The sequence below is a fragment of the Monodelphis domestica genome, chromosome 1 (genome assembly GCF_027887165.1).
Source record: "Monodelphis domestica isolate mMonDom1 chromosome 1, mMonDom1.pri, whole genome shotgun sequence".
In the NCBI taxonomy this organism is placed as follows: domain Eukaryota; kingdom Metazoa; phylum Chordata; class Mammalia; order Didelphimorphia; family Didelphidae; genus Monodelphis; species Monodelphis domestica.
Window position 1 is genome coordinate 611,820,947 of NC_077227.1, and position 26,799 is coordinate 611,847,745.

At 37.0% G+C, this 26,799-nt stretch overlaps 1 protein-coding gene across 8 annotated transcripts in view; it reads right to left on the bottom strand.

Moving 5' to 3' along the window:
* Nucleotides 1–1,086: 1,086 nt before the first annotated feature.
* RIN2 (Ras and Rab interactor 2) overlaps nucleotides 1,087–26,799 on the bottom strand; it is a 268,598-nt gene continuing 242,885 nt past the window's right edge. For all 8 annotated transcript variants that reach the window (XM_007476634.3, XM_056813847.1, XM_007476637.3 and 5 more), the window contains 4 exons: nucleotides 16,688–16,993; nucleotides 12,109–12,240; nucleotides 7,054–7,217; nucleotides 1,087–2,992 (listed from right to left, as the gene is read on the bottom strand). In XM_007476634.3, coding sequence (XP_007476696.1) covers nucleotides 2,666–2,992; nucleotides 7,054–7,217; nucleotides 12,109–12,240; nucleotides 16,688–16,993 — 929 coding nt within the window. In that variant the 3' untranslated portion in view covers nucleotides 1,087–2,665. The remainder of the gene's footprint in view (nucleotides 2,993–7,053; nucleotides 7,218–12,108; nucleotides 12,241–16,687; nucleotides 16,994–26,799) is intronic.

Sequence of the window (26,799 nt, forward strand, 5' to 3'; positions counted from 1 at the left end):
GAAAAGATGTTATTTCTAATTTGTCCAGAAGAGGGCATCTCAATGCTGGAATCTAATAAATAGGATGTCCCAAAAGTCTTGGTGCAACTTTGAGTTATTAAAGTTTAAAACCACATTAGATCTTTATGGGATACCTTGTTTAAGAAAAGCACATAGTAGTATAATCTTGTTCAGGCCTTGGTGGCTATGAATTTCATTTAATTTGTTAAATATTAAGCACGAACATGTCAGAGTGCAGAGAGATTAATTGCAAGAATTGCAATAGAGAAGAAAGCCCCTTTGAGCATGTACCCTGGATATATTGCTGAGCTATTTGTTGCTGAAATACAGAGAATCCCTGAGTTTATATTGACCTTCATCTGGATTTTTTTAAATGTAATTCTGACCAAAATTTCAACCACGATAGCAGTCCCCAGGATACGGTCTTTCCATGGTTACAGATTGCCAACTCTTCTTTAATTTAGAGTTGTGAGAAGTGAAGTCATTTATCTGTGGCATCATGGCAACAGCCAAATGTGTCAGGGAATGGACTTGAACTCAGATCTCCCCAACACCAAGGCATCCTTTCTGGATCAAAAGAGTGAGCTCTTCATTCTGTATATAAGTATTTCCCTTTGTGAAAGGGAATTTTTATTCCCTTTATCTATTTTAAGTTAATCAATCAAGAACTTAAAGTAACCTGACTTAGTAAGTCACTAACAAAAAAAGTTCATGCCTGTGAAGTGGGAGAGAGAGGGGAAGTGACTGGAGAAACTGTTTATAAAAAGCCAGCCCAAGGACTCCTGAGGAAGCATTTTAGGAAGAATTCGGCTGAAGAAGAGGCTTTTTCTGTGATTCAATCTGACTCACCAATGTCTAATGTATCTTCGTAAAATGCCTCATTTAAGTAGGGGTACTTTAAGTTCTTGATTAACTTAAAATAGACAAAAGGGAATAAAAATTCCCTTTCACACCTTTATGTACAGTTATCTAGCCACAAACACTGGAAACAATTTCTGATATTTGTATGGCACATGGTTATGGGAAATTGCTGAAGAAAATGAAGCAATTGGCAGAATTGTAAAAAAATAAATTTCCACACATGACTATTATACAGTATTAAAATGTATTATGTGCAAAATCCATTCTTAATCATTTACACAAGGGAATACAACACAGAATGTGCTGAAGGTTTCAGATATGTGACAAAACCAATGCAAAAAAAAAAAGGTACAGATACTCCCAAGTAAAAGAGAGCTACACATCTTTACATGTAGCAGACCTGCGTTCTTGTAACTACCTGGATTTGGACACTGACAGAAGAACCATAATTTTCTGGACTCTTAAACAGGTCTTACAAGCACAGGCAAATTTTATTTCAATATATATTTCTGTAACTCAAAGGGGTTTTCATTGGCTTTGTAGGTAGCACTTTTCCTCCAAACAGCATCAATTGGCACATATTCTTGTTTTCAAGCCAGAACAGTTTGATGCTGTTAGCTTTGATTTACTGTGAAAGAGCATTAGTGTTATCATCAATTTTCTTGGTTGGTTTTTGAGAATTCTTTATGAAAGTAAATCATATCCAAGGCAGATATTGCCAAATCACAATGCATATTTACAGTACTTTAAGCAGACATGGTTCCTTCCCTCTCCTTTCCCCACATTCTGCAAAGAGCCTGAACCAGCAGACTAACATTCATTTCTAGGTTAGGTTCTATACATTCTCCCTCTTCCTTTCTCTACATTCAGTTCTTCCATTATTCTTAGCATCACTTGTTTATTAGAAACAAAAACAAAACACACTGTGCATGAACAAAACTCAAGATAACAGTACATCAGATTTACCTACAGGCATTCAGAGGCCAGTGTCAGTGACACAAGTTGCTTAAAGAAACCCAGCAGTCTCTCCTTAAAAAAAAAAAAAGTCCAAATGTCCAGTTACAGAAAGAGGGACTTCTTAATGCAATACTCTAAAACCAGCAAGAGATTTATTTTTTGTATATTAAATGTTAAAAATCACATGCATAATTATAGAATATTTTATAGTTACAAAAATATTTTAAAAACCAACCCTGACAGTTTACCTGCAACTGCTATAAAAATTTCTATGAAATATAAAAACGGGCTTTTTATAAAAAAAATATTAGTTGTAGGAAAGGATGATGCAACCATCCATAGAACTGTGAGAGTTAAGTGATGCACTGCATCGGACAGTCTTGTCAAACACCTGCTGGTGAAATCAAGAGAGTAATAGACTAGACAACAAGTTTATCCAGCATATACACATATGTTTAAATCAAAATAAACCTGTCTAAAGGGTAGATAAAGAAGAAACCTCAGGATGCTGCAGAAATCAAGAGTCTGAAGGACACCAAAGGAGAAATCCTAAAATTCCAAGAAACTCAGCTTGCTTTTTTTGGACATAGTGTGGCTGAAGGAAATCACAGCCACAGCTGCAGTACACATATTCACAATAAGCACTACTCACAGCTTGGCCACTGAGCAAGAGACTGGACACTAACCACGGCTTGGCCACTGAACAAGAAACTGGACACTACCCACAGCTTGGCCACTGTGCAAGAGACTGGAGCCTGCCTTTTTGAACCTCAGGCATATGCCTGCCAAGAAAGAGACACTCCCATCAATAGCTCATGTGTACTATTGGGAAGAACCCTGAATCCTTCTAGGACGCGGAGACGTTTTCATCTTCATTATTCGGGAAAATGACTCCATAAGGATCGCTCTTGATTCGCTTGTAGACAAAGTGGAAGACATGAGGTTGTGGCCGACTGTGCAATTCAGCCTTAATTTTCTGGGGATAAGTGTCTTCTGCCAGCTGTTGCCAAGTTTCATCAACAAAAAGAAAGAGGCTGTACTCCTCAGGGTCCTCCACTTTAAACTTCTCAGCACAGAGTTGACACACATCCTCAGTTGTGATGTAGGGTCTCACCAGTAAGGTCTTCCCTGTGCAACCACTGTTAACTTCCTGGAAGGCAACTCGGAGATAATTCTGTAGCATGGGAAAACAGACAACCAGAAATTGTCAGGACTACACGAAGAGAATAGCGACACCCCATTTTCCTGGCTCAATTTGTATGAAGCAGTCATTTATTTAATCATCAAATCAAACTCGGTTTTGAATTTGTCAAGATGTGCTGTACATCTTCTACCAGGTTAGCATTTTTTTTTTTAATTTCAGTGCCTGGGAGAGAAAATATTTCACTAGAAGAAAATATTTCTGGGGAATCAATAAGGGGAGGGAGCCATTTCAAGGCCCTGGGTAATGACCTCCTCACTTGTCAGAAATCTGGTGCCTAAATTATAGGTGTGGGAGCCCATTTTGTGCTTTTTTGCCTTTAAAAAAAACCAAAAAACAACTTTGCTTCTCCAAGTTTAAGTAGAGACTCAAGGAAATACATTTCTATTTTGTGTATTTTATGGCATACAGTATCATCTAAGGGACAAAAAAAGTCAACACTAGCTGGCAAATATGCCTCTTTGTGTTTGTATGTATGTATGTATGTGTACATACAAACACACATGCATACACAGTCAGGGCTTTGTTTCCAATTCTCTTCCTTTGCAATATTAGCAATAATGATTATTGGCAAATTGTCAAACACCAAATGTTTATACTTTGACTTTTAAAATATCTCAAGTTGAGCACACATTCTCTTTCCTTTGACTTTGTTACTCTTAAATCCCCACTCCTGTTACTGCTACCATCAATTTCTTTAAGCAATGAATGCCCAAATCAGAAAATTCAAGTTAGAAGATTCAATTCTAACATTATATATATCACATATTTGAGATTTATTTCTATTTTGTGTTTTGTCAAGTATTATTTGGCTAACTATAAAATAAATTTATCATTTAATCTTCTTGGGATAGAAGTGATAAAGATAAATTATTTCAAAACGTATAAAAAATAGAACAATGGCAAGTGTATTTTAAGAAAAATAAACCCCCACCGATGAAAAGCAACTGCTTGACTACAGGGGCTGAGGGGAAATGACTGAGGAGAGACTCTAAATGAACACTCTAGTGCAAATACCAACAACATGGAAATGGGTTCGAATCAAGAACACATGTGAAACCCATTGGAATTGTGCGTTGGCTATGGGAGAAGTGGTGGGAGGGGGCCGGGGGGAGGAAAAGAAAATGATCATTGTTTCCAATGAATAATGTTTGTAAATGACCAAATAAAATAATGTTTTAAAAAAAAGAAAAATAAACCCTCTGTGAGTATAGACATTTATAAATAAACACATAAGTTTTTATTATTACATTGTAGGCAAATTATAGCTTTGGACTGGGGGCAAGGCAGGAGAGGGGGTTCAATTACATGTCTCTAGAGGATTGATATATGCATTGAAGTCTAAAGGAATAGATGATTCTACTAACACAAATCTGACATGCAGCGGCTGATGGTATGTCACATGAGAATAAAGAAGTGTATTAATCCTAACCAGAAGCAATTCCTGCCTTGTGCTATTATTAAATAGCAGGATACATTGGCAAAAAGAACTAGGTTTTGTTCCCATTTCTTGCCTTGGGACTTTAGACAAATATCTTTTTTTCCTCCTTTAAATTTATTTAATTTAGAATATTTTCCATGGTTACAAGATTCATGTTCTTTCCCTCCCCTGTTCCCTCCCCCCTCCTGTAGCCAACGAGCAGTTCCACTGGGTTTTACATGTATCATTGATCAATACCTATTTCCTTATTATTGATAATTGCACCAGGGTGATTGTTTAGAGTCTACATCCCCAATCATATCTCCATTGACCCATGTGATCAGACAGTTGTTTTTCTTCTGTGTTTCTACTCCCACAGTTCTTTCTCTGGATGAGGATAGTGTTCTTATAAGTCCCTCAGAATTTAGACAAATATTTTAAAGTTTCCAAAATCTCAAGTTTCTACATCAGTTAAAACAGGACAATAATAATACCTGTCTTTTCTACATCACAGGGTTAATGTCAGGATCCATGAGATAACATTGGTGAGAGTTTTTGGAAAAATATAAAACAAATGAACATGGAACCGGCATGCCATAGTGTCTGTAAAGTTGGGTCTTTGAGACAGGAAGAACCTGTTCCGAAGTATCATTTCTGATTAATACTGACTTTGTGGCCCTGATCAAGTCACTCTGAATCTTAGATAATTCTCTAAGACTATAAATTTCAGATATTGTATGGACATGCATGGGAGCAAGGGATTTTTTATTAATCAATGAAATCATAGGTTAAATCAGAATAAAAAAGAAAGATTAGTAAATGTTTTTTACTGTAATCCAGACCAATTTGTTAACAATTTAGAGGTTTTAAATCCTAAAGTGCTGCTTTTGCATTGACCTTTTTGCTTGCTGAGTAAGCTAATAATTAAAATGGTTATTTTAAATACAAAGGTTCACAATCTTCAAATCCTATTTGGCTTCTGTAAGGTGAGGATGCTTTTATAAAGCAAAGAGTACAAGGAAATTGCAGGGGTCAGCTAGGTAGCACAGTGGATCGAGTGCCAGGTTTGGTGTCAGAAGGACCTGGGCTCAAATCTGACTTCAGATACTTCTCAGCTGTGTGAACCTGGGTAAGTCACTTAACTCCATTTGCCTAGCCCTTACTGCTCTTCTGTCTCAGAGTAGATACTAAGACTGAAGGTAAGCATTTATCTGAAGGGGAAAAAAAAGAAAGAAGGAAAGAGTAAGCTCTTCAACTTCTCTGTCTAATAAAGAGCCACAAAAGAATAGGGAAGAAATGCCAAATAATGTGAGTAGCAGTAAAGCAAGAAATACCTATTGTGAGGAGGTAGGGAACTCAAGAGAATAAATAAGCTTTATTCTGTTCCTCCATTCTTCCCTTTGAAAGGCATACACCCTACAATATGTCACCCAGGGAAGATGAACACATTGCAAGAGTCTAAGAGCATGAGCCTAAGTCATCAGAAATTTGGAGCATTTCTTTAAAGTCTTTTTGTGATCCACAAGGGAAAAGATGCAGCCTTTCTTTTCAAATTCACGTGTCTGTTAAGAAATTTCTTAGAAGATAAATTTGGTATCTAAATTTGCTGATTTTGCCTATTAAAGGATAGCCAAGGCTGATCAAAACTGAACTCTCAGCTAATTTAAGAGGAATGAAAGGTCTAAAAAAAGAAGGAAAAAAAAAGAAGTAGGATGAGGGGGCAGGGAAGCAAATCAGTGAAAAGCTTTCATTCAGTTTAGTTCCATTCCTTTTCTTGGTCTGATTTAAAGGAAGCAGGGGTAGATACACATACCACCCACCACCCTTGGGAAATTTTAGAATTCAAATTAAATCTCAAAAAATACAACTAGGCATTTTTACATTATTTCTTTGTTGATATCAGATTAAAAGTCAAAAGCAGACCCCCTCTTGCTTCCCTTTCTTTCAGTTCTAGATTAATTCTTCTCTTCCATTTTAATTCTTCTCTTTCCACAATAATGAAAAATCCTCAACTAATCAAAGAGCCCAGATACTCTTGATAATGGAAAATACTAAACTGGAAACAGTAAGAAAACCTGAGGAAGGAGATCTCTCAGTCTTTTCTAGTCAACTTTTGATCACAGCTGCTATCATAGCTGTTACTCTCCCAACTATGTCACTGACATATAGCTAATCTAAGGTGGAGAAAGGTAAGGTAATCACAGCCTGCTGTCAGCTAAGAGAGGGGACAGCCAGAGTGACTAGGTTTTGGTGTTGGCAGCTTCAGAGATGCCCCTCTCCTCAATTATATGTTCTAAGTTCTTCTCTTTCTTAGAGTTTACTCTTCAGCTAGCACTCTAAGTGAACTAAATTCTGCCTTGGCTTGACTTCATTTTTGAGTGAAGCAAATCCAGTATTTTATTTTTAACAAACAAGGAAAGAGAGAAGTGAAACTCAAGGATAGGGTAGTTTTAAATACTTCTTCCCTCCTGGGCATTTCAACAAAAGCCGGAAACACATGGAATTTAATTTCCAGTGTACTATGTGAGCCAAGCCCTGATACTGGATGCCTTCCTACAGGGCTGAAAATGAGACAGAATAAGTAATCTATTTTCCTGCATCACAAACCCCATACCTGAAAGTCATCAACAGATGGGATGGTTCTATTTGTTGTTCTCCTCTTGTGCCACTGTCTGAGGGTGTCTCTAGTCTCTGAGCTCAGCAGGCGAGCTGCCTGTTCTTCTTGAAAATTCTTTATTAAGGAAAGTGCTCCATAGGCGCTGGTCAAGTAATAGCCTCCTGTAAAAGACAGCAATGGATGGTTTTTCAAGTAGCCCTTAGTAATGAAATGATTCAAACCTTTCTCTGATAAAATGTACATAAACTGCAATCATAATGAATGCCCCCCTCCCACAACAGTGCCTTTTATGTCTTATTCAGGGTCCATCATGATGCTCTTCTCACAGAGATGCTCTGCTCACTTGTATTGTTCTGTATTTTAAATTAAGGACTTTTTTTTTGATCAGTAGGTACTTAATGAAAAATGTGCTAGATCATATATAAGTGGTATCATATTGCTTTTGTATTCTCCAAAGGTTTAGAGGGGGCAGGAAGGAGGGAGAGAATTTGGAACTCAAAGTCTTAAAAAACAAATGTCAGAAAATTGGGAGATATTTAATGAAATAAAAAAATTTTTTAAACAAGAAAGTTGTTAGATGTTAGGAGGTATATAAGCAAATGCTCTCTTGGATGTCCTTAAAGAATCTCATAACTTCATTATCTAAACCTGACATTCCACATTCAAAACTCAGTTCATCATCTAATCCCCCAAACCAACTATACTCCAGACTTCCCTATTCTGCCAATAGCCCCATTATTGCGGTCACCCAGGCTCAAAACCTCAGCTATTTTTAAGGTCTTTTTTTTCCCTGTTTCCTTCCCACTCACACCTAATTTGGTCTTTAAATACCATCAATTATGCCTCCAGAAACTCTCTCATAGTTATCTTTTCTTTTCCTCATTCCCACTACCCTAATTTATGCCTTCATTTTCTATTTCTTGACAATGGCCTTTCTGGCTCCATTACCTAAGATCTCCAATCTATCCTATATATTTCAGATTCATCTTCCCAAAGACATATTCAATTGTCCTGTTCAAATCTTTTTCTAGTTCCCATTTGTCTGCCAAAGGAATTATTTGCATTTTCTATATGTACCAACCGTCAAGAACCTCCACAGAATCAGGGAATGTGGGGCCAATTTCAGCTTGACTATTTTCTGCTATCTGACCTCTGTTAGGCTACTTAAACTAAATTTCTTCTAGCTCTAACTTCCCATACCATGTATAGGAAGACTTTTCAGTTCCACCTTAAATTTAGTACCTTCCCCATGCTGATTATTTTCAGTTTATCTTGTACAGAGTTTGGTTGGGTTTAGTTGCCTGCATTGGACTATGAGATTCATGACATCAGGGACTACTCCACCCTTCTTTAAATCCCCAGTGCTCAGCATAGTGCCTGGTACATAATAGGTGTTTAATAACCATTTACTGACTGTGTGTCTCTGACCTACAATTCCACCTTTTTATTTTCCATTCCCCTATGTGTACTCTATGCTCTAGTGCCTCTGGACCTAAGCAAGCTCTTCCGTTTGCTCAAGTCATTCTCTAAGTCTTAAACACTTCTTTTCTTCTCCGCCCATCAAAATAATACCCTTTCTCAAGTTTCAGCTCAAACAGCACCTGAATAGAACAAATAGCACATGAAGTCATCCCTGATCCTCTGAGCTACAAAGTGATTTCTCATTCCTCTGAACTCTTGCAACACTATGCATTTCTTTTGTATTATATTCTATCTTTTTACATTAGTTGGGTTTTGTTTTTTTGTTTGTTTTGGTTTTTTGGAGTACAAACTTTGATAGATTTGTGTAGTACTTTTGTTATTTTACTGCTCTCCTAGAATCTAGTACAGTGTCATCTTCAAGTGATGTTTGAATGAATGAGCCCAAGCTCCATCTCCTAAAGTGACCAGCACAGTGCCCTGCATACAGTAAGTGCACCATGAAGAATGGGTGAATTGGAAAGATGACGTGGCACCAGCTGAAAATGCTCTAGAAGCCCAGAGAATGAAGTAATGAGTGTGGGCTACAGTAGTCAGGAAAGATTTTTGTGGGGAGAGTGGAACTTGATGGAGAGTTTGGGTTTAGGGAAGTCAACAGAGAGGAGAGAAGTCATCTTTCCCTCATGAAAAAATTTTAAAATGTAAAACTCATCTATTCAAGGAACAAAGCAGGATAATATAGCACAAAGGAATTACATTTAGTAAACTTAAAAACCCAAAGGTTATAATTTGGCCAAACTACTACCCTGTTATTAGAATGCATTTAAAAGGGATTTTTAAAATGTGTTATCTTTTCAATAAAACTTAAGACATGCTTAATCAGCAAGAAAGAATTGTAGTCTCCTGCCCGACGAACTAATGAAAGGTTTATCTTGGCAATATAAAGATCGGGATGAGTAATTCATGACCAGTGGTCAGCAGCCTAGAGCTCAAGGGTCTATTTTAAAGGACATCTTGCTCTCTATAGTGGCTTCAACTATATTCCCCTATACTTGAAACCAAAATGAATCAGACAGAACAAGGGAGGGTAGTAAAAAGGTAAAAATATAATTAAATGTTGCTAGGAGGAAATATGGGAGATAGGCCACAAATGAATGGGATCCACTTTAGTATAAACATTCTTCAATTTTCATGTTTTCTTTTCAATCACTTTAACTAAATAAAGGACATTATCTGTCGTTAAAAAAGGGAATGACAATTTCCTTAGGGAATGTTTATTCCTTCACATGCCACCCCCAACTGCCCAAGAATATCACCTTCCAAAAAAACATTTTGATTGCTATCCACATTATATTGTAATAGTAAAGTGGCAGAAGAAAGGAAATGGAGCCATGGAAATTTTTGTGTTTCTTTTAGTCTCTAGGGATAAATCCATATGGCCTTTCCTGTCCAGCAAAGGAGGGTGAGATGAAAACAGTGAGGGGAAGTGTCTCCATCATTCATCACTGAATTCCTGATCCCAAAGTTATAAGTACTATTTGTGGTCGGGAGAAACAGGTGGAAACCAGGTCAAGAGGAAGAAAGAGGGTCAGTATCAGCTGGTTTTCTGTTGGGACAGGAACTAAAGATATTTATTACTAAACTGGAATCAGTATATGATGACTTCAGGCTCTCATCCTACTGTTAGGGTTAGCTGAGGATGAAGTAAAATAATCAGAAGAATGTAGGAGGGAAGGAGTCACACTGAAGCCAAAACCAAAGGTTCCTTCCCAACTTAAACTGCCTGAATTTGTGAATGGATTTTGGAAAGTGGGAGGGGGCAGTACATTTTCCAGTGATGAAAAATGCTGTTGGTCATTTATGACCTGGTCTACTTTCAGTGGTTCTTGTAGGTCAAATGCTCAGGTTATACATTTCGTAGTTACTATGGAAAAATTTTGACCTCTTTCCTTAATGAAACCAAAGCAAACTTCATTGTTACAAAAAAAAAAAACCAACTGTATTTTAAAAACAATAGAGAATGAGGGGATGGCTAGTTGGCTTAGGGAAGAGTCGGGTCTGGAGATGGGAGGTCCCGAGTTCAAATTTGAACTCAGACATTTCTTAATTGGGCAATCTTGAGCAAGTCACTTATCCCCTGTTGCCTTGCCCTTACCTCTTTTTTGCCTTGAAACCAATACACAATATTGATTCTAAAATGGAAGGTAAGGGTTTAAAAAAATTATAGAGAGTGAAGCAGCAGCTAGGTGGCTCAGTGAATAGAGAGTTAGGTCTGGAGAAGGGAGGTCCTGGATTCAAATTTGACCCCCGACATTTCTAGTTGAATGACCCTGGGCAAGTTATTTAACTCCCTTGTTTATCCATTACCACTCTTTTACCTTAGAACTGATATTTATCATTCCTAAGACAGGAATGATTAGACAGAAAGAGGCAGGATGAAATGGGATCACTTGAATAGGTAAAAGGGTTAGCCTTGGTAAAGAGTAAGGTTACTTCATCAGGAAAGAAGGAGTTCACAATGAATGGCTTCTATTTTTTTTCTGTAAAACATGAGGCAAAGTTCTCAGCTGACAGAGTTGAGGGAGAGGAGGCACCATGAGAGTTTTGAGGAGGGAAGAAAAAATCTAGAAGAGCCAATGTGGAGAGTGGGATAGTGAGCTGGGAAGAGAAGTAGAGTTGGAGTGATTAGTAGCAGTGTGGGCCCAGGTGGGGTCGTGCAACAAAAATTTGTAGTGGGCATCATTTTCTCCACCTTCATTCAGTAGTACATATGTAAGGAGCAAATTGGATAAGGGTGGGGGTGATTCAAGGCTGAGGCTTGGTTGGGCCATGAGAGATATGATAGGGAGTAGAGATTCAAGAGAGGAAGAGATGAATTGGTTCACCAAGGGGTCAATATGGGGAGAATAGGAGAGAGTGGCTAGTGAGGAGAGAATTGAGAGGTTATGGTGAGTATGAAGAGACTAAGAGGAAGCAGAAGGCAAGGTTTAAAAAAAAATCACAGAGAACATAATATGATTCTGAACTACACATATATTATTGAAATGTCTAGAGCAGAAAAAGTTCCTACCAGATTTCTGGCCACTTAATAAAGGCAATACTAAATCAAGTTTTACTGATTAAAAAAATCAATGCCTTCAAGTGGTCCCTATCTTAACTGTAAGATACCTCATCGATGTATATATGGGAATCCTGATCTGACCATTTAGGGTAATGGGAGTACAGGGAGAGAACTGAATTGCCTTTCATCTGGTTCACAAATCTAACAGGAATATTTCTTCCCATGGAAATAAGTGACTTTAAAACATGGTTCTTAGCCTGAGGTATGTGAATGTGTTTCAAAAAACATCTTTGATGACTATTTCAATATAAGTAGTGTGCTTCATCATTTTGTGCACTTATTTTAGGCATTTAAAAACATTATTCTAAGAAAGTTTAAATAGGTTTCAGATTACTGAAAGGAAGGGTCCATGACAAAAAATAAAATGAAAGGCTTCTGTTCAAAGGATGATCCGAATTTCTTCCTTGTATCAAACTCTGATTTTCTGCAATATACTTTCCCTTAATACAAGAGAGTGAGTCATCATGATTTAAAGAACACTATCCCAAGCTACTTCATTAACATGTTTTTACCTTCTCCGTGCAATAATGTTGGATCTAGCAGTTCCATCATGTACTCAATTTCTGTATCCAGTTCAAGCATGTCACATTGTGCTACAACATAGGTCAATACTGGCAAGAAGTCATCTGCTCCATACATCCTCCCTAAGATGGGGAATGAAGACAAAGAGAAAATCATTACCAAAGGTCAGTCTTTACTCAGAATGTATATGCTGAGTATGCTTTTAAGAGGGTAATACCATTTTTGGGAAACATGCCATTTATGTATGTGTTGGTGGGTGTTTCTGAAATTCTCTGAAATGATTATACCCACCCACAACCTTCTCTCCTCTTCCCCCACAGCCTATATTCTCGTAAGCTTCTATTGCAATCCCATACCACGAATTTCACCAGGAAGTTCTATAAGTAAATTAAAAAACATGTCTTTCTTCCTCTAGGAATCTCAAATGAAATTCATGGTTTTTTTTGGACTAACAATTCTCCCAGAGAGAACATTCAGTATGATAGCAAAGAACATAGTTGAAGTCCTTTTCTCTATATAAAACAGACAGGGTCCTATTTCTGTGGACTCTGACATCTACCACAGAGCCTTGAACATAGTAAGTGTTGGACAAATTTGTGTTAATTTGCTAAATTGTGTTAAATTGAAGATCAAGTTGAAAAGTCATCTAGACCAACTTCCTTATTTTATAGATGAGGAAACCAAAGTCCAAGGTTACAAGGTTCTAAGTAGCAGAATGTGGATTTGAAGCCATGTCTTCTGTCTCCAAATTCAGAGTTCCTTCCAATGTACCAAGTTGCCTGTATTTATACCCTTGATTTGAATAGTAGCTGTATTTAAAAAAATATATAGTTGTTTTTGAAAAGATCTCATATTATCATAACATATTATTCATAACAACTAAGATCTGAGAGGTAATTTGGTGTGGTTCGTCTTGGAGTCAGGAAGACTTGGGTTCAAATTACACCAAGATTCTTGCAAGTTATGTGACTTCTGAAAGTCATTTTGACTTTCTAGGCCTAAAGTAACTTCTTACAATTTTATCTTGAGACAGCTAGGTGAAACAGTGAACAGAGTGCTGGGTCTGTAGTCTGGAAGTCTTGGTTCAAATCCAGACTTGGACATTTACTGTGATCCTGAGCAAGTTATTTAACTTCTGTTTGCCTAAGTTTCCTCAAATGTAAATGGGGATGAGAATAACATCTACCTCTTAGGGTTGTTATGAGGATCAAATGAGATCCTTGTAAAGCACCTAACAGTGCCTGGCAACATAGTAGATACTTAATGATCATTTCCTTCTTTCCTTCCTTCCACCTAAGTTTGTGCCCCTGTCATTCCTTGCCTGGTCCTGATTCCATTCATTCTTCTCTCTACTACACCTTCCATAAAGCTGCAAAGTCTTCCTAAATCATGGATCTGACCATGTTATTCTTCTGATATATATAAATCTGAAACATTTCTGGATTGCCTAGAATATAAAATGCAGACTCCTCAGATTGATGTTTTAGGTTCTCTAAAATCTGAATACAATCTACCTTTTCCAGTTATGTTTTTCCCTCCTCCAACCATACTGGACTATTAGCACTAACTCAACATTGTACCACCATGAGGCCACACAAGGTATTCTCCATGCCTAAAATACCCTATTTCTATGTGAAATTGAGCTCTTGAATCTCAACAGTTAAGAAACCTTTTTTTTCTTTTCCTTTAAGGCTTATCTCCAGTGCCAATCCCTCATACACATGAATTATAGTATTTTTTCCTTCTTTAAATTACCTTCTAATATTTTAGCCCATATACTTTCCCCTATTCCTCCTGTATAAAGCAACTTCACTAAGCAGAAGTTTGTAATGGTATTCGGGAAGATTTCATGTACATGTGTAAATCAGGGATCCGTGGCTTTGTTCATCTTTACTAGTAAGTAAAATGAAGTGTGTCTATTTCTCTTTTTTTTATTATTGTCTTATACTGCTATTTAATGTTTAATGTGTACATGTCTCCCCACTGATTATAAGCTCCTTAGTAACAGGGCCCAAGTCTATTAATAGCTCATATTTTCATAGCACTTTAATGCTTTCCAAAGTGCTTTGCACCATTATCACACAGGCATAAGGACAGCCACACACTGGATCTCATCATTACTCCACAATTCCACATTCCCTAATAAAAATGCTTCTAAGAGGCAGCTAGGCAACATAGTGGATTGAGAACCTAGAGTCAGGAGGAGGTAGGTTCAAATCTGGCCTCAGACACTTCCTGGCTGTGTGACCCTAAGTAAGTCACTTAACCCCCATTGCCAAGCCCTTGCCTCTCTTCTGCCTTGGAACCAATACATAGTATTGATTCTATCTAAGATGGAAGGGAAGTGTTCAAAAAACAAACAAAAAACCCCTCACCTTCCACTAGAGGAGAGGTAAGGGCTAGACAATGGGGGTTAAGTGACTTGCCCAGGGTCACACAGCCAGGGATTATCTGAGGTCATATTTGAACTCAGGATTTGCTGACTCTAGTCTTGGCTTTCAATCCACTGAAACAACTAATTGCCCAAGTGTGTTTATTTCTAAGCTCAATGTAAGCAGTATTGGAAAAATCTTATCATGCCCATTTTCCAAGTTTGTAATTCATAGATGATATCTAACAATTTTGCCACAAAAAAGAATTAGCCAAGAAACAAATGTTTCAGGTTCAAATTCCTTAGTTCATTGTTTCCTGTGAAATATAATTCTAGCTCATTTCTTTGAATATCAAAATGCATGATTTCAAATACTTAAAATAAATGCTCACTTGACAAAACATTTTAATAGGATACATTTTGGAAATGATGTAGCATCTCTTCTGCCCCCCCCCCCCCTCATTTGTTTAGATCTGGCTTTATTTGCATGAAAAGTGTTTTGTAGTTTTGATCATATAGTTTTTGGCCTTGTCTTGGCAAGTAAACTTCCAGGTATTTTATATTATTTACAGTTATTTTATTTATTTATTTCTATATTTGGTTTTGTTTAATTAGATGTTTAGAGAATAATTTATCATGGTTACAAGACGCATGTTCCTTCCCTCCCCTCCCCCCAAGCCCCTCGTATATATGATCCATAATTCCACTGGCTTTAACATGTGCCATTGATCAAGACCTATTTCCTTATTATTAGTATTTGCACTAAGGTGATCTTTTAGAGTCCTTTCCCAGTCATAGCCTCACTGACCCATGTGATCAAGTGGTTGTTTTTCTTCTGTGTTTCTTTTCCCACAGTTCTTCCTCTGGATGTGGATAGCGTTCTTTCTCATATGTCCCTCCAAATAGTTCTGGATCATTGCTACTAGTAGAGAGGTTCATTACATTTGAATTTACCACAGTGCATCAGTCTCTGTGTACAATGTTCTCCTGCTTCTGCTCCATTCACTCTGCATCAATTCCTGGAGGTCATTCCAGTTCACATGGAATCCCTCCAGTTCAGTATTCCTTTGAGCATAATACTATTCCATCACCCACAGATACCACAGTTTGTTCAGCCATTCCCCAATTGAAGGGCATCTCCTCATTTACCAATTTTTTGCCAACACAAACTACGCAGCTATGAATATTCTTGTACAAGTATTTTTCCTTATCCCTCTGGGGTACAAGCCCAGCAGTGCTATGGCTTACTCAAAAGTCAGACAGGTTTTTAGTGTCTTTTGGGCATAGCTCCAAATTGCCTTCCAGAATGGTTGGATCATTTCACAATTCCACCAGCAATGCATTAATGTCCCAATTTTGCCATATCCTATCCAACATTCATTGATTGCTTTTCTTTACTGTCATGTTGGCCAATATACTAGGTGTGAGGTGATACCTCAGAGTTATTTTGATCTGCATTTCTCTGATTATAAGAGATTTAGAACATTTCTTCATGTGCTAATAGTTTTGATTTCTTTATCTAAAAATCACCTATTCATGTCCCTTGCCCATTTATCAACTGGGGAATGGCTTGATTTTTTTGTACAATTGATTTAGTTCCTTATAAATTTGAGTGATTAGATCTTTTTCAGAGGTTTAAGTTATAAACATTGTTTCCCAATTTGTTGCTTCCCTTCTAATTTTGACTATGTTGGCTTTGTTTGTACAAAACCTTTTTAATTTAATATAATCAAAATGATCTCTACACTTATTTTAAATGGAATTTCTCTTTCTAGCTCTTATTGGACTTTATTGGTAATATAGAGAAATGCTGATGATTTATGTGGGTTTATTTTACATCCTGCAACGTTGCTAAAATTATTAATTGTTTCAATTAGTTTTTTGGTTAATTCTTTCAAATTCTCTAAGCATACCATTGTATCATATGCAAAGAATGATAGCTTATTTCCTCATTACCTCTTCTAATTTCTTCAATTTCTTCTTCTCTTGTTATCAATAGCATTTCTAGTTCAATATTGGTAGGGTGGGCATCCTTGCTTTACCCCTGATTTTACTGAGAAAGTTTCTAGTTTGTCCCCATGACATATAATGCTTACTGATAGTTTCAGACAAACACTTTTTATCATTTTGAGGAATGTTCCATTTTTCCCAATGTTCTCTACTGTGGCAATTATGTAGCTTTGATCTATAGTCCTTACCTGAGTTATTCTCCATGACTGTGTAGATTAATTTACAGACTCTTAGCAGCAGCATGACTTTCTTTTCAGGCGAATACATCTTCTGCATGGTCATGAATTTGACCTTGATCTTTTCTACATCCACAAAATCTGGAGTTGGGGCAAACACACCCAGGTCCTGAGGGTTCCTCTGTCTGACCAGCTGCAGGTTCTCTTTTAACTGTTTCCATGAACCATCAGCAGTGTGGAAATCTTTCAGCATGGCTTCCACATGGCTCTTCAAAGGTTTCAGAATACATTTGTGCATGGCCTTTTCTAGCACCACATCTGCAGAAGAAAATGCAGATAAGATTAGTTTCACAGTCTTAAAAAGGAAAAAAATGCCACACTATATGACTAGCAGGGAAAACAAACTGTCCAAACAGGTAGGACATTTTCACACCATATTTATTAATGACTTTCTAAATGTATTTTTGTGTGGAAATGAAAGGTGAAAAATATATGCATTAGGAACTTGCATTATGTCTGATACTTTTGGAGTAGATCCTATTTACAGTCAGGAAGTCCCTGATGGCAAGAAAGATTGTACTTTTTTTGCCCTCTTATCATTTTAAGAGTTAATGAACGCTCCCTTCCCATTATATCACACAATGCCTTTTCACAATCTCATTAACGCAGGATAACTGTGCATATAACATCGGTATTAAGACTAAAAAAAAAATCATGTAGTACTACTTGGATAATCATCCTCTCATAACATCACTCCTTTGGGAAAAAAAACTATCACCTGTAATGTGGTTTTACTTATTGCTGTTTCCATGAAACTAATTAACAACATTAGACAGGGTCTGAACATAAAACAACTCTCTCATTCAGGAAGCAGAATGATAATATTAAGAACACAGATAGATGATTTAATTGATTCCTATAAGAATGAGAAAGATCTCCATGAACTGTTGCGGAGTGAAATAAGCAGAATCAGGAAAACATACACAGTAACTGAAATATCGTGGGATTATCAAATGTAATTGATTTTGCTGCTAATAGCAATGCAATGATCCAGGACACTTCTGAGGGATTAATGAGAAAGAGCACTATCCAAATCTAGAGAACTAGAGTAGAAGTGGGAGTAGAAATCCAAAAGAGAACATATGATTTCTCAGTTGTTTATATGAGTATATGATTTGGGGTTTTGGTATTAAAAGATTATTCTTTCAAGATTCAGGTACATAAACTTTTCTAAGTCTAAAGGAACTTAGAAAAAGAGGCAATAGGCAATCTTAGTTGTTAGTACATCTCCTTTTCAACTACTAGGGAGGAAACCATAATACTGAGATTCTTTTATTTCCATTTTGTATTTATTTGTATTTTCCTCTAGCAGCATGTATAATCCATAATGGCAGGGATTGTTTCATTTCTGGCTTTGTATCTACAATGCCCTGCATGGTACCTGGCCTATACAGTAGATGCTTAATGACTTAAATAGGGTAAGTAGGATGGTGTAATGGAAAGAACACTTGAATTTTAATCAGTGTGACCTAAGTTTGAATTCTAGGTGTGTGACCTCAACCAAGTGCCTAATCTTTCTGAGTCTAGGTATCTACATCTGTAAGACAAGGGATTAAAAAGATTAATGCTGCCTACTTTCACAGACTGGTAGGGATCGAATGAGATAATGTATAAAAGATAGACTAAATGTTATATAATTGGGAGCTACTATTCTTGTGGAGCAATTTAACATTATTTTCTTAAAAGTCAAATAAGGCAAGAAGGATCTTAGCATCATAGATTTAAAGATGGAAGGGCCTAATCCTCTCATTTTGCAAGTGAGGAGTTGAAGAATATCTGAGTTCAAATTTGGGCTCAGACACTAATTAGCTGGGTGACCCTGAGTGAGTCATTTAACCTCTGTTTGCTTCAGTTTCCTCAGTAGTAAAATGGGAATATAATAGCACCTGAGGACCAAATAAGATGCTATTTGTAAAGTACCTAGTACAGTTTCTTGGACATAGTAGGTGCTATATAAATGTTTGTTTCTTTCTCCCACTCCATCACCAACTCAAGTTTCCTGACTCTGAATCTAGCCCTCTTTCTACTGTATGCACTATGTTGTCTCCTTCAGGTCTAATTTATATAATTTCAGGAGCTTACCTTATAACATTCTATTTTCAACTTGATTCCCCAAGAATAAATTTGTGCCTCAGACCACAGGATATAAGCATGAGAATATCAATATGAATTATATCTGTCCAATCACATGTAGTTATTCTAAGCCAGTGATTCTAATACCAGCGCAAGGAGATGGCCTAGAGGGCTTAGCCAAGATGTCTGGTGTATCCGTGTTGCTACTTAGCTGGCCTCACTTCTTTTTATAAACTCCACCCTCAATTCATAAAGCAAACATTGTTATTGTAAAACTCAGCTTGTTCTTTCCATTCTGAGAATAGCTGATGATAAAATCACAAGTCCATGTTTAGAAACACTAAAATCTTTTTTAAAAAATCACCAAAATTGGGGAAGCTGGGTGGTTCAGTAGATTGTGAGCCAGGCCTAGTTCAAATTTAGCCTCAGATACTTCCTAGCTCTATGACCTTGGGCAAGTCACTTAACCCCCATTGACTAGCCTTACCACTATTCTGACTTAGAACCAATACACAGTATTGACTCCAAGAAGGAAGGTAAGGGTTTAAAAAAAAATCACTAGATTTAAAATAATTTGACTATATTTATTGAATGGCATTAGGAAATAATTTTGTCATTTATTGAAAAATTTCAATTCCTTTTTGAAAGTAAAGTATTAGAAAATAATTTTGCTTCTTCTTCAGGAAAATGAATTTTGTCATTTTACTTGAGGGGGAGAGGGAGGGTAGCAGGGAAGAAAACAGATAAGAAGCCAAAGAAAGGACCAAAATAAAAAGCTTCTCAAATTCTCTCCTCTTGAAAGCACAAGATCTTAAACCTAATTTTTTTTCTTATCTCTAACATCCTGACACCAACATTTGCATTTTTTTTCTCTAATGTATTTCAAGGCCCAAAGTGTTTCTTGGCCAAATTAATTTGGGGAAATACTAAATAATAGAAATAGGTCCAAATCATTAGAACTGATAAAGAGTGATTATAGATTAACATATGGGTTTGTGAAATTTAAGCTAACCAGCCAGGTGGTTAAACTAAGAAATTGCCTCAATATTTAAAGATATTTACACAGTCACTTTTTTTACTTGCTTTATTTAAGTTCTAATTCAGTTTTTGATTCTCCTGCTTACATTGACAACATAGCTTATTTTTCTCCTCTCTCATAGAGATTTGAACCCCAGACTTCAATCCCCAGAAGTCCTGGGTACTTCACAGAATTCCCTATAATCTCACCTGAGTGTAAGAACACAATTTTTATATAAAGGGCTCTCTGCCTCCTAAGAATCTCTCTTCTTTATTTGTATGTATACTTTCATACCAAAGGGGACTGTCCCCTAACTGGTTTTTTATCAATGAGTCTAGTAATTATTGGTTTTATTCTTTTTTCCTCTTATCCTCAAATTATTGTAATCTTTAAGTTAATTATGTTTTCATGATCCTTTTGGGGAAACTGGGTTCCCAATAACGATCAAATGGAGGAATGTAAAAATGGAGATTTGAACCCCAGACTTCAATCCCTAGAAGCCCTTGGTAGTTCCCAGAATGCCATATAATCTCACCTCAGTGCAAGATCACAAATTATTATTTAAAGGGGCTCTCTGCCTGCTTTGCGCTCTCTCTTCCTCTACTCAAGAGATTGCAACATGTTGTAAGTAGACTGTGAATGGGCTGATCAGCCCTGGGCACGTGGCTTATTATTTTGTATCCTTGATTTCTAATAATCTTTAATAAACCTCTAAAAATATAATACTTTTATTACTAGAGACTAATTTAACTGTTACACAACTTGAGAAAAGAAGGTCTTTATACTGTAAACTCAGTGGTTTGATCTTAAAGATAAGCAGTTATCATAAATTTAAAAAAAAAATCCAAATCTCAAAACTTTCCTACTAAATTTATAAAAAGTCTCTAGGTTCTCAAAAGCTATCACTGGTACCACCTTTATTAATCACACTCTTCCCCACAGCTGACTATATTCACTACTTCTTAACACATCTTCAGATTTACTTGGTAACATTTAACAAAAAAATCCCAAATGCACATAATAAAGAGAAAGTCATTATAAAGTTAAATAATAATATAATACTATGTTCAGTTCATGCCCATAGTTAAAAGAAATAGCTAGTTGGGGGCAGCTGAGTAGCTCAGTGGATTGAGAGCCAGGCCTAGCAATGGAAGGTCCTGGGTTCAAATGTGGCCTCAGACACTTCCCAGCTGTATGACCCTGGGCAAGTCACTTGACCCCCATTGCCTAGCCCTTACCACTCTTCTGCCTTGGAACAAATACACAGTATTGATTCCAAGACAGAAAGTAAGGGTTTAAATTTTTAAAAAATAGCTTGTTTATGATTTTGATGTTTATTCTCATAATGATAATTGCTGCAAATGATCTCTGCATTATCCAAAATTTTATAATGAAACTAATAGTTATAATTTCACAGACATAAATGGATTAAGCCTATAAAAAATAAAACAAAAATAATTTGCTCTGGTTCCAGGTTGACTACATTGCCTCTTTAAGTGTGGTCTTATTTACTTTCAAAAAGGAATTGAAAATTTTCGATAAATGACTGAAAGGTTATGAAGTTTTCTGTTCATACTACTATAGGTCTATAGTGAAATATTCTTCCATGATTCCTTAGACTCTCTCAATTATTGGTGCTAATGCAGAGGACTCAGAAGACAAACTGACTCTTAGCATCCCTCTGGTTCTTTTCCAGAAATCCTTTCCCTCCCTTTTTTTTAAAATTATCCTGCTCCCCTCTCTAACCTACCAAAATTGGCTTTCTTGAACAATGCTAAATTGACCTTGGTGAGACTTGTTTTCAAGCAAAGTGATTAGTATTAAAAAATTATACACATGCTTATATACATGTACACATATCTACATACATCCACATTTTATTTAATCCTCAGTACAATGCCTAAGCACCTGCTGGGAATTATTATTCCCATTTTGTAGATGAGGAAACTTTTAAGTCTAAGTGGTTATTTTACTTGTCTAGGATCACAAAGCTACTAAGTTTCTGAGGTGGGATTTGAACTTGCCTCTGACTCCCATGTCTAATACACTATTTACTATACCACGCTGCTTCTGGCTACATACTGAAAAGTAAGGAAGAGATATTGGCAACTAGACTGATTGACAGATCAGCCAGAGAAGCTGTGGGGGAAGGGAAGAGAATATTATGAGTTCCGGGAGCTGCTTGGAACCTTGAAGCCAACTGACAGTCAAGGTCTTTTCTGACTAGGAAAGCAAGGGGAAGGAGCATCTTCCTGGAGCTGGGAGAGACCTGTAGCAGATTTTTCCACCATTTGGGACCTGACTTGTCCAGAGACCCTCAAATACCTCCACTGAGACCCAATCATCATCTGTGTGCTTCTCAACAGGGATTTTGTCAGACTCATTCTGGCTTTGGGTCTCTTAATCCCTCTCTTTTGAATCTCTCTCCTTTATTTACCTTCTTGAACTGAATTTAGGATTTAGTTTAAACATAAGGGTAGGAGAAGCAGTTGGTGAAGAAAGAGGCCAAGGCACAACAGCCTCTGGCCTCCTGACTTTGGAAAGCAAATCTGCAAGGGGGGCAGCTTTTAGGGCTCCCCTTCACCCATCTTCCTTTTCCCCCTCACACCTTTACCGTCACTTGCCCCAAATAACCTCAATAAACCATTTGGAGACTTTGGGTTTGGGTTTGTCTTAGGGACCAAGCAGGGAGATTAGGTTCTCACAAGGAGGGGGGTTGAGTCCAACCCCTGAGACTCAATAGCTCTGCTGGAGGAAGCTATCACTCTTTCCTTGGCAGCAGGTCATATCTAAACACTCAGGAACAGGCAGTTGATGCCCCCTTAGGAGGTGGGACTTACATGGGATCATCTTGTCCCACTAGGATAGTCCTGACCTCAGGGGCCATAATTTCTTTGAGGGAGACACAGTGCCACCTCATTGATCAAACCCCTCTCCAGTCTCCTGTCCTCCATCATCTCCCAAATAACATCCCTGTGGAGTCATACCCTTTCCAAGGAGACAGGACCAGATTTACCTCTTCCCCATAAGTAATGGAGGAGACAACCAATCCCTCCAGTCTCCTTTCCCCTCTCTCCTCTCCCTCCTTCCACTCATCTCCTTCATTACACTACTGAGGTGATTTATATCTTTTCTTAAATAGCTAAAGTGTCCAGACCTCTTTAATTATATCACTCTCACCCCACCCCTCCACAGACAACATTGTAATAAAAGTAGGAATGTGTATGTTAGATGAACATATAATTTTCTTTCTTATTTCCTTTCTGTGCCTGATGTATAACTATAAAGTAATGAGACTGGCCGTCATGGGTCTTGTTGCCTCACAGGATCACTATCATTATATTAGTCACCCCAGAAATTCCAGGACATGATAGTTGCTTTGGTAATTTCAGAATCTAGTACATGGAGAGCATTCAGGAAGAAAGGACTTACTAAACAGGTTTCATTGCAAGCCTTCATCAACTGAATGAACCACTGGCCAAATGAAAATTTTATTTTTATCTTCAGATTGAGACCAATAGTCATATGATTCATAAGTATTTTTAGTAGAGAGCAAAACTTTCCAGGTATTGATAAGATGTGTCTTGGATTGAGTCACCATAAATAGGGCCAAAAAAACTTGAATAATTTGGCATCATAATTCTGATCCCACAAAAGAGCTGAAATTCATGTGATTCATAAAATTCTTTTAATAGATTTTTATTGGTATCTTTGGCTTTTACATTATCTCTATTTCCTCCCACATCTCTTCCTCCACTTCCTTTCTGAAACATATCCCCTTAATGACAATTTTTTTTAAAGTGTGAGGAAGATAAAAACCAGCAACACTAATAAATTGAAAAATCTGATAAATATACTTGGGGTCTGCTCCTCCAGAGAAGGGAGGGAAATGTCAAATTTTTCTTGGTGGGGAATGGGTCAAACTTGCATTCATATGTTAATTAGAGCCTGCTAATTGTCTTTATGGACAATTGGACTGATTTAATGTTGTCTGTTTTTTGCAAGGTAGTAAAAGACAGTCTGGAACAAACGAAAGGATTCAGATACTCCTCACTGATGTAACAAGCACACACAGTAAGTTTTTTTTATGACTCTCCACACTTCCCATTTAGAAAACATTCCTAAAAGTTTAAAAACAACCTAAAGGTTAGCTAGTGCAAAAGCAGCCTGTCTTCTTGGTGAAGAAATGTTACTATTTTATGTGAAGAATAAAATAGTCCAGCCAACACATAATTGACCCACTTTATGTATAGACTAAATGGGGGTGAGCCAACAGCTAGCATTTATATATCACTTTAAGCAAGGTTTTCAAGATGCTTTGAAAATATTGTCTCATTTAATCCTCACAACTCTGGGAGGGAGGTGCTTTTTTAATGCCAATTTTACAGATGAGGAAACTGAAACCAAGGCTAAATGACTGTTTAGGGTCATACAACCAAGTATCTGAGGCTGAATTTGAACTGAGTCTTCCAGATTCCAAGTCCAGCACTTTAATGTTCTACCTTTGTTCTGCTCCAGGATCTCATATGCCATTCAATTTACTAATTGATCAAATGAACAAATTAACAAGGATTATTTAAGGGTTGACAATGTCCTAGGCTGTAGGGATACAAAAAGAATGCAACAGTACTACTCACAAAGACTTGCATAATAAATATATACATAAACAAACATATTGAAATATAAAGAAAAGAATACAAAGTAGCTAAGTACAAGGAAGTTTGGGAGGGAGAGTACTAGTGACTAGGGGAGGAAATGGTTGTCCAGAATCAATGATCACAAAACATTCTGAGGAATAAGGAGGAGAAAACACCAGTGCAGATCTAGAAATAACTCTTTTTGGGGAAAAAAAAAGCAACACACCCTCTCTGATCTTGAGAGGAGAAGGGGAGGAAGTAGGGTACCGTGAATGCCTTTCTTACATGAATGATGTGCTGGCTAGTTTTGCTGAATTGACTTATGATAGATCTAGATAGAATGGAGTATCTTGTTTGGCTAACAGCTACAATTTTCATAGTACTTTTTTCTTCCAAAACTTATTTAAGCAATGTAGCAATTTTACCTCAAAACAAAAATTCTTTTAGAAATTGGAGGCAGGGACAGGGTGCTGTACTATTTTATATTTTTAGGCACATTTTGTCCTTCAGGTATGTGAATTATCAGAACTCTCTTCTCACACACTCTATCTCTCCATTTCTCTCTGTCTCTGTCTCTCTCACACACTCACACACTCACACACACACACACACACACACACACACACACACACACACACACACACTTCTTAGAGGCAAGGCAGCAAGGTGGCACAGTGGATAGAATGCCAGGCCTGGAATCAGGAAACACTAGAGTTCAAATCTGGCCTCAGAAAATTACATGCTGTGTGACTCTGGACACGTAACTAACTTAATCTGTCTGCCTTGGTTTCCTCAAGTGTAAAACAGGAAAAATAATGCCTACCTCCTAAGGTTGTTTTGATGATCAAATGAGATATTATTTGTAAAACATTTAGCACACGGCCTGGCATGCAAAAGGTACTTTGGTGATTTGTCTGTAATATAGGATCATAGATCATAGGTCAAGATGGTCATCCATTTGAAGTCTAGACAGGTGAAGTGATTTGCCTCAAGTCACCTGGCTGAACAGGTTGTAGTGCTAGACTTGAACCTGGGTCTTCTGATTCCAAACCCAGCACTTTTTCTACTCATCTTGGAGAATCACCTGGGATTAAGTGACCCCACCCAAGACACCCATAACTAGAATGTGCTATAGGCAGTATTGGTGCTAGATCCTTTCTTAACACCACATTGTCTCTTAGTTCAAAACAGGATTATAATAAAACTATCAGTGACAAATGGAGCCAACCTAGAAGTGCATGTGTATAGGAAAACTGGTAAGAGTGACCATGAGTGCCCAAAGACCTGTTCTTTCAGGTCCACAATAGACCAAGGAAAATGTATTTGTAATGTCTTGGGCACCAAATGCAAAATTGAGGTCTCAAAAAAGATGTGAAAAATGAAACTGAACCCACAATATCTTCCTACTCTGGCACCAAGTATATTACCTGCAAAAACATCAGAGAACTTACTTCATTTATCTAGATAATTCAGATATATCATTAGAGGGACAAGGAGAGAATTATGGTGTTTTTGGTATGTGATATGATTATCTCTATCTCTAATTCATCATTATCCATCTAATGCCTGTATTTCATGTCCACCTCTTTCAAAGAACTGAAAATTTGCAGAATACAGTATCTGAGGGATGGGTAGAATGAAATGGAAAATGTGCCAATATTTTAGAGTTGGAATAATTTTGTTTTTCTTGAAATAAGACAGGAAAATGAATGGGGAGATGAATTAAGTAGATTTCATTCACACAAATTCATAAAAATATCTGGCTGAGATTTTAAATTTTAGAGTAGATTTCACTAGAATGAGATTTTACCATTGGAACTTTTAGATTATTTCTATCAGTTATATTTATAAAACTGAAGATATAAAAAACCCACAGTCTCCTAAACTCAAATGTTGTGCTGTCTAAGTGTAACAATATGGTCCAAATTTTATAAGGGGATGTCCCTGAAATTATGCTAATAAAACCAAAAACAATATTAGTATTAATAATAACAGCTTAGTGTTTTATAAGTACTTCACATATTATTTTATTTTATCCTCATAATGACCAAGTGAGATACAAGCATCATTATAATTTTACAGATGTCTGAACTAAAGTTAAGTGACTCAATGTCACAATCAGGACTAAAATTCTTTGAACTCCAAATCCAGTGCTGTTTCTACTACACTATGCTAATGAACATAAAACTAATCTATCAGGTGGAGAGTGAGCACTGATTGCTTATTTTTTTTTCCTGATGACTTTCTTTCACTTTCTTACTTGGTCTTTCTTGTCATCTCTAGGACACATTTTGGAAATGGCTGGTTGGGTCTAAGGTGCAATTTGTGGTCAAGGA